Here is a 9,345-nt window from a genome sequence, read left to right as displayed (position 1 = left end):
CACCCTCATCAGCTACCCACCCTCGCACCCCCTCCACCAAAGCCAAGACTAACTGTTTGACTAAACTTAAAACAGCAGTCGGGCTTTTCCATATTTAGACACAGACGAAACTCCATCTCTCTCTCTCTCTCTCTCTCTCTCTCTCTCTCTCTCTCTCTCTCTCGTTCACTCTCTCTGCCTGGCTTTCATTCTCTCTCTCTCACTCTTTATCGTTCTTTCTCATTCCTGCAATCATGATGTAGCTAACTGTTGCTACATGTACCACCACAACTACCACTACTATAAATTCTTGATATATATACACACACACACACATACACACACACATATATATGTGTATATATATATATATATATATATATATATACATATATACATATATTTACATATATATATAAATCTATACATATGTATATAAATATGCATATATGTATGCATACATATATATATATATGTATGCATATATATATGTATATATATATGCATATATATGTATATATATACACACACACATTTATAGATATATATACATGCATATAAATGTGTATATATATATATGTGCATATTTACATATATATATAAGTATATGTTATATATATATATATATATATATATATATATATATATATATATATATATATATATGTATATTTATATATGTATTTATATATACATATGCATATAGATATATGTATATATATATGTATGTATATATATATATATATATATATATATATATATATATATATATATATATATATATATGAGTGTGCGCACACACAAATATGCATATGTACTTGTATAGTAGCCAGCTAGTTATCTATATGTGTATGTACATGTATATGGGTATACATACATACATATATATACATACATGCATATATATATATACATATATATATATATATATATATATATACATACATGCATACATACATACATACATACATACATACATACATACATACATATATGTGTGTATGTATGCGTATATATATATATATATATATATATATATATATGCATAAGGTCAATTGTTTAATTTTTTCATAGAACTAGAACATGAATGAAACTCGAAAAACAAAGAATTGTTGTGTGATAGTGTGAAGCTGGAAATGATGAGATGATGATGATGATGAAGATGAGAATGGCAGTGGATGTGGTGGTGATGATGGTTGTGGTGGTGACAATGATGAGGATGAAGATGATGTTTGTAATGGTGAGGGTGGTGGTGGTGGTGGTGGTGATGGTAGTGATAGTGATAACAATGCAGGTGAAGGTGGAAGGTTGTGGAGGTACAGGTAGAAGTGATGATGCAAATGGCAGAGGGAGCAATGACAGTGGTGATGACAGTGGTGATGATGATGATGAAGGTTGGTGGTGGAGATGAAGGTGATGATGAGTAACAGTGGTGATTATGACAATGGGATGTGATGGTGATGTTAAATATGATCTGTAGGATGATGATGATGATGATGATGATGATAATGAAGATGATGGTGTTGACTATGTTTCTGGTTATGAATATTAAGTGTGTGTGTATATGTATGAGTGTGTGTGTGTATATATATATATATATATATATATATACACACACACACATACACACACACACAGACACACACACACATGTGTGTGTGGGAATATGTACATATGTATAAATGGTGAGGATACAAAATATTTTGTAAGAAAATGTTTAGTGCAGAAAAGTTGTGGAGAAAGAATTTAACACTGCCAAACAAAATGCAGACTGTCATAGTTGACTATCAAGAAAAGACATGAAATCCTAGGTACGTGTATGCTTGATGTGATAGACACAGCAGCTAGATAGATAAACTGACAGATAGATCGAAGCCATATCATGAAAGAAAGCACAGTGAAACATGAGCAATAAAAAGACATGAAGTTAGAGTGCGGATGCAGTGGCCATAGCTGAAGGCACAGTATATTACAGCTCTATACTAATATATGTATGTATAACAAGTAGCTTAAAGCATTCAGTATTGATAAAAGCAAGTAAGTTGACCCCAAATTTGGGTTTTAAGGTATCAGGGACCAATATTGTGAAAGAAAAGGAAAGAAAATGCTAAGAATGCTATGTGAGACAAGCAAAGAAGCGCAGATGTCGGTCTATCATGATATTTACTGTTGAAGATAATTCTTTTTTTTTTCTTTTCTGGTCTTTTACACATCACAAGCGCCCACCACTCCCTGTGAAACAAAACTGTCCGTTGTCATATTTGAACCTGGAATGTTTTCTTTTCAACAAGAGCTAAAAATTAATACAACAATCAGTATATATACAAATATATATATATTTATATATGAATATATATATATATAATTGCATTATATATATGCATAAATGTACACTGGTGAAGCATGCATTAGTTCATGTGGTGTTACACAAGCACACACACACACACACACACACACACACACACATATATATATATATATATATATATATATATATATATATATATATATATATATATATATATATGTATATATATGTATATAAGTGTGCTGTTTATCTTATGTTGTGGCATTTGTGTGTGGTGCGCAGCAGTTGTGCAAGTTAGAAGCTGCAATAGCAAGACCAAACACATGTGACATACCTGGAGTTCCTTGATCTTCTTCTGGAGTTGAGCAACAAGACTCTGCTCATCTTCAAGTTTGGAGTTCAGACCATTGATTTCCATGTCCTTCCTATTGAGTTATCACAAATGGAAACAAAAAAATATTTTGAGTATTTGTACCTCACAGAGCATGATGCTAATTATATATTATGTATATTTATTAGATATTACATGCATGCACTTGGCTTGGAGTTCAATCCTACTATGTGGCACCTTGGGCAAGTGGCTTCTATGATAACCCATGCTGGCCAAAGCCATGTGAGTAAATTTGGTAGATAGAAACTATGTGGAAGCCCATCATATATATGTTCTTTTATTCTTTTACTTGTTTCAGTCATTTGACTGTGGCCATGCTGGAGTACTGCCTTCAAGGGTTTTAGTTGAAGAAATCGATCCCAGGGCTTATTCGTTGTAAGTCTAGTACTTATTCTATCGGTCACTTTTGCTGAACCACTAAGTTATGTAAGTGTAAACACACCAACATTGGTTGTCAAGTTTGAAAAAGGGGACTTCAATTAGAGTTCCATGAAACTTTAATTTGCATGGAGCTGAGTCAAACTGTTTTATAACATATATATATATATATATATATATATATATATATGATGTATAATCATGTTTCCAATCATTATGGGGCTGGTTTGTTGGATTTGATGAGGTGGATATAATTGACTGAAGGAATACAAGGAGAAACTCCTTGAAGGCAAATTCTTCCACCATGTTCTCCATGCCGAATGGCCAAGAATAAACAAGCCAAAGTCTAAAAGGGTAATGGAATAAATTACTAAAAAGATGATAGAAAGAATGGTAAGTGCTAACTTTCTCATGCCATCCTCAAGGTCCCTCTTGATTCTCTCAAGATCTTCAACAGTTTCTTGTGTGCTCTTCAGGTCCTGTTCAACCTTGCGTTTAGATTTCTCAACATCACCACGGATTTTCTTCTCACGTTCAAGGTTGTCCTCAAGCTGTAAATTGGAGAGAGAGAGGAAAGAATGAAATAAGGAGGGAGTGAGAGGGGAGAGAATGAAATAAGGAGGGAGTGAGACTGTCAGACATGTAGGGTGTATGTGTAAGAGAGAGAGAATATGCGTGTGTGTGTGTGTGAGAGAGAGAGAGAGAGTATGCACGTGTGTGAGAGAGAGAATGTATGTGTATGTGTGAGAGAGAGTGTGTATGTGTAAATGAGAGAGAGAGAGCATGTGTGTGTGTGTGTGTAAGAGAGAGAGAGTTACGTGTATGTCTGTGTGTGAGAGAAAGTTATGTATATGTGTGTGAGAGAGAGAGAGAGAGAGAGAGAGAGCGATGTGTGAGTGAATGTGTGTGAGCAATGTGAAGTGTTTACTGAAGTAAACACTATCACTTGATCCTAGGATTGAACCCATGAACTTATCATCATGGGACCAATACACTAACCACTAGACTATGTGCTTTGACATGTATGTATGTATGTATGTATGTAGGTGTACACACCTCATCAAGAGTCTGTTCCAACTTGGTCTTCAGTTTGCTCAGGTGGTTCACTTTGTCTTCCTCAGCCTGTAAGTCTTCCAAGGTCTTCTTCTGCAGTTCATCCAAGTTCTTCTTCTCCTTGCTCAATTTGGAGATGTGTTCATCTTGTTGAGCCATCTCATCTTGGAGTGTTTTGATCTGGTTGTCTTTGGTGGTCTTCTCTTGTTCAGACTAGAGACAAAAATAGGAAGAGAGAAAAAAAAAAGAGAAATAAGTTGAATGATAATTATTAAAATAATTGAGATAATGATAATGATAATGATGATAGGAAAAAATACTTCAACAGTGTGTGTGTGTGTGTGCGTGTGTGTGCATGTAAGTACGTATGAATACGTTCGTGTGTGTACAAGTATGTAGATATGTAAGTACATGTGCATGTATGTATGCATGTACGTACGTACGTATGAATGTGTGTGTGTGTATGTATGTGTTTGAGTATGTGCATAAGTATGTATGTGTGTATGTGTATGAATGTTTATATGTACGAGTGTATAATACTGACCTTGGCAAGGGAAGATTCCAAATCTTCAACATCCTTCTTGAGTTCGGCGTTCTCGGCTTCAATCTTCTTCTTGGCATTCGCCACATCAGCATTGGCATCCTCTTCATCCATCAGCTTGTCTTCCATTTCCTTCAGTTGACTTTCGAATTCGGACTTCTGTTTGATCAGTTGTTCGATCTTATCTTCAGCCTCAGAGATCTGGTCATCAGCTGTGGACATGGCAATAGCCAAATCGTTCTTCTGCTGCAACAATGTGACGTTCTGTTCCTCGAGTTCTTTGCGGGTCTGCTCGCAACGGGAAAACTCTTCCTTCATTTTGGCGAAGTCTTCCTGTTGTTTCTTCATCTCGTCCTCTTGACGGGCGATGTTCAAGAGTGGCTTGACCTTGTTGAAAAGACGCCACCATTCCCAGTTTCTCAACACCAACCACTTACGGATGTTACGCTGGATTAATGTTAAGCCGATTCTGAATAGAAACAGATACAAAAGGTTAAGTCAGATTTTAAAAATTTAATTTACTTTTTTGTTTTTGAAATGAATAAAAGTGAGAGAAGATTTAGGAGAGGAAAACGAAGAGGAAGAAGGAGAAAGTACTAAAGTATGTGTTAATTTTATACTAAAGTCTCAGTTATAATGATAGAGACTAATTAATGACTGACTGGTAGAGCTTAGCATCCTTACCTCTGGTCCTGCAGTTTCTTGTAGGCCTTTCTCATGAGATAACCACGGATGTGGGCTTGGAACATGGAGATGATTTTGGACAAGCGCTCGTCACGCATGTCTTCAAGCATACCCAACACACCAGCCTTGAAGAAGACTTTGGTGGTACCAAGACGATATTCATTTTGGTCAAGTTGGAGAGCCAACAAGACTTTCTCAGTGACAAGTTTACCGTCAGCAAAACCAGATGGGACAGCATTGGGAGCCAAAATGGAGTAACTGTGAAGAAGGAATAGAAGAGAGAATTGAAGAAGGGCGGATAAACAACGAAATATTTTGTAAGAAAATTTGAATAAAATTGCACAGTAAAAAGTAATACATATATGCTTGTGTATACGTATAGATATTCATTTTTATATACACATGTGCTTACACACAAACACACTCACACATACATATGGCATGAATTATTTTACGTCATTTTACACCTATTTCATTACAAGTAATATCTGTTATATATGAAAGAAGCATATAAGCAGATAACATTATCAAATCTTCAGAGATTGCATAACAAATACAGAACAGTTTTATAATATCAATGAACATAACTGCGGTTGTTTCTACACGTGTATAGCTTTGAAATGACCACGTGATACATCGAGTCACTCATACTTTGCTTGGTCTTCAGACAATATTTTCCATATAGGAAAAAGGTATGTATGTTTGAATATACAAATATGCGAACATGTATGGTGTTTCTGATTTTGTTTTTTGTAAGCTATTAACTCTATTTTAGTTTGTTACTTACCGTTGTTTGAACTCAGAGTAGATGATCCTGTTAGGGAATCCTTTACGGCAAATACGGATTCCTTCCAATACACCGTTACAACGGAGCTGGTGAAGTACCAAAGCAGCATCAATGAGACCTTAACAAGAAGAAGAAAACGAAATTGAAGGTGTCTTGCTGTACAACATAATTTTCATATATTTACATATCCATATATATAACAGAGAATGGATAAAATGTAAAAAAGCATGGCAATAGATGAAAGATAATGGAAGATAAGGGGTGGGACAGACGATAGCATAGTTTATAGTTTTTTATAATGGAAAATAGCGGGTGACAGGCGACAGAATAGGAGATGAGAAATGACAGAAAATTATTTGAACGATAGACAGACTGATTTGGGATATAAATGATTAAGAGATAAGAGATTGTAGATTAATTGATGGTGCATGACAAAATAACAGGGAGAAAGTGAAAAAATACAGGACGAAGATGTAAGATGGCAGAATTTGAAAGAGAGACGAAACAAACCGGGGACAGAGATAAGGTGACATTGAAGGAGAGGATAGGCACACAGAAATTTGAAGAAAAATTAGAGAGAAAGGAAGACTAAAAGTTTAAGGAAGAAAATGAAGGAATTGCACGATAAATGAAATTATATATACGTTTCAAATTTCGGCACAAGGCCAGCAATTTGGTGGGAGGAAGTAAGTTGATTACATCAACTCCAGTATTCAACTGGTATTATTGACCCCGAAAAGATGAAAGACAAAGTCGACCTTCGCGGACTCAGAACGTAAAGACACATGAAATGCTACAAAGCATTTTGGTCAATGTGGTAACGATTCTGCCAGCTCGCCACCGTAAAAATGAAATTATGTATTGAAGAAATTTGACTAGAAGTCAAAGAGAAGTTGACGGGATGTTCGCCAATTTTTCGGCGAAATGTTTGATGGAAAGTTTGACAAGAATATATGGTAGGAAGACGACATGAAATAAAGAATATCACGGGGCAAAAACAGAACGTAGCTAGTGATGTTTATATATGATTTACTTTTAACAAAACACACACACACACACACACACACACACTAAGTGAGAGAGATAAAGAGGAACAGTGGCACACATACAAACAATATAATCCAAGTAGGTTTATGGAGTTTGTATCCCACTGAAGGCATTTTCGTTGTATTTGCCATCAGAGCACATAAAACGGTCAAACCTCTGAGACAGATATAATCAACTCTCTCTCTCTCTCTCTCTCTCTCTCTCTCTCTCTATATATATATATATATATATATATATATATATATATATATATATATATATATATATATATTCATATACACAAATACATACAAACTTGTCTATTGACATATCTACACATCTACGTACCTATCAAATCAGGAATAAACAAAATAAACAAAATACATGTAAAGATAAGAAATAAGGTTTGATTAGAGTTTAGAAAGTGTTAAATAAAGACCCCTTTTTTTTCTTCTAAGGCATAACAAAGGAAACACGCCGTTTGTTAGATACTTCTAAGTTGTGAATGACTAAATGTTAAATGTTGAAGACAGGGCAAGAGAGATATGGAGAGGTGGGGAGAGGACATTAGCATAAACTGATCGTCTGTTTCAATACTATATGGTATTACTCTCACAGGAACTAAATGTGAGTTTCCAGCCACAAAAGCCAGTGATGTTGCCAGCTATAGTTGTGTGTTAACTTTATATTAAGGGGTTGGATGTACAATTTTTCAGTGATTCAGACTACTTCATGGTCCCAACAGACAAAATGGAAAACACGTTAATCCGGAGGATGGCTAGGGAGATGCGCTGGAACAGTCACTCTGACCCACGAGTATCACACTTGTAGAAAGCCATCTCCGCCTCGATAGCGGTGAGCAGGGATATGGTCGGGGCGCTGGGAACGCCGGAGGTTTCCACTACCACAAGCTCCACCATAAGCCTGTTAGAGAGCAACCGATACTTTGCCAGTTTGCTTTTCTCAGCCTGATGAGCAGCGGAGCCTGGGCTGGTAGCTGTCTCCTTAGTCAAGACCCGCTGGCTCGAGTTCGGTAGGGAAGCCTGCGGCGTCTAGGCTATGCTTTGTGATTTTGTTAAGGGCAGAATGGCTTCGAAGGCTGCCAGCACGGTGGATCTGCTAGGGATTCTTTGGCCTCCTCCCTCAGGAATAATGAAAAAGAGGAGGCGGGAAGAGAAGATGGTGAAGGATAGGTGGAAGGAGGAGTGAAAATTTGTGGCGTTCATACACTTTTTTAATAATGCTTCAAAACGTTGTTAGTTCGACTAGGAAGCGAACCCACGTAATTCTTACTGTTGCCAAGAAACCTTACCTGTCTTTAATTCAGTCTGTAAGCTCAAGTAATAATGATAGTTTCAAATTTTAGCACAAGGTCAGAAATTTTTTTGGTGTCGGGTAAATTAATTACATCCACCCCAGGGCTCAACTGGTACTTATTTTAATAACCCCGCCCCAAAAGGATGAAAGGTAAAGTCAACCTCAGCAGAATTTGAAGTCAGAACATAAAGACGGATGAAAGGCCATTAATAGTAATATCGGTTTCTCAACTTCCCCAGGAGGAGAGACAAATTTGATCTCAGCAGTATTTGAACTGGGAATGTTAAGGAATAAGAGAAATGCTGTTAAGCATTTCGTTTGGTTCCTCAACGATTCTGTTAGCTCATCGTCTTTATGTCTGAAGGCCTGGAATTTTATGAAGAGGTTAGTGCTTGCCTGGTACTTTACTCTATCAACCCTCAGGAGGGGTGGCATGGTCGGGGAGGGTGGGTGAAGATGTGTGTGTGGTAGGTGGGAGAGGGGGCAGAATTGCGGTTCTTACCTGGTGCTTTCTTTTCATTAGGGACAATACATCGAACAAAATGAGGGTTTGTGGACCTCAGGTGAGTCATCAGTTTGTTAAGGGACTCCTAAACAAAAAAACACACACACACACCATGCGTTTAAAGTGACAGAGAAAGAGAGAAATCAAGAGAAAACACAGATGCTGTTGATGTCGTTGTTGCTGTGTTTGTTCCTGTGTTAATAAGATTAGATTTGTCTAAGAACCAACCGAATCTCCGTAAGAGAACGTGTGTGTGTGTGTGTGCATGTGTGTGTGTGTGCGTGTGTGTGTGTGTGTGTGTGTGTGTGTGTGTGTGTGTGTGCGCCTGTATTGTCATCATCATCATTTAATGTCCATCTTCCATTAATTAGCATGG

General features: G+C 36.7%; 1 protein-coding gene across 50 annotated transcripts in view; it reads right to left on the bottom strand.

Annotated features, from left to right (window-relative positions):
- LOC106872354 (uncharacterized) overlaps positions 1-9,345 on the bottom strand; it is a 99,135-nt gene that overhangs the window by 36,763 nt on the left and 53,027 nt on the right. For 42 of the 50 annotated variants that reach the window (XR_016238988.1, XR_016238986.1, XR_016238987.1 and 39 more), the window contains 6 exons: positions 6,122-6,239; positions 5,335-5,592; positions 4,654-5,119; positions 4,113-4,322; positions 3,462-3,607; positions 2,622-2,712 (listed from right to left, as the gene is read on the bottom strand). Coding sequence is in view for 28 of the 50 variants with exons in the window: in XM_089345488.1 (XP_089201614.1) it covers positions 2,622-2,712; positions 3,462-3,607; positions 4,113-4,322; positions 4,654-5,119; positions 5,335-5,592; positions 6,122-6,239 (1,289 nt within the window). In the remaining 22 variants the exon portion in view is untranslated. Of the gene's footprint in view, positions 1-2,621; positions 2,713-3,461; positions 3,608-4,112; positions 4,323-4,653; positions 5,120-5,334; positions 5,593-6,121; positions 6,240-8,966; positions 9,055-9,345 lie in introns of all 50 variants that reach the window. The other 8 variants (XR_016239000.1, XR_016238999.1, XR_016239004.1 and 5 more) reach the window with 1 other exon arrangement.

Source organism: Octopus bimaculoides, chromosome 29 (assembly GCF_046866305.1).
Source record: "Octopus bimaculoides isolate indiv1 chromosome 29, ASM4686630v1, whole genome shotgun sequence".
NCBI lineage: Eukaryota > Metazoa > Mollusca > Cephalopoda > Octopoda > Octopodidae > Octopus > Octopus bimaculoides.
The sequence above is the reverse complement of the archived record's forward strand: the minus strand, read 5'-3'. Positions and strand labels throughout refer to the sequence as shown.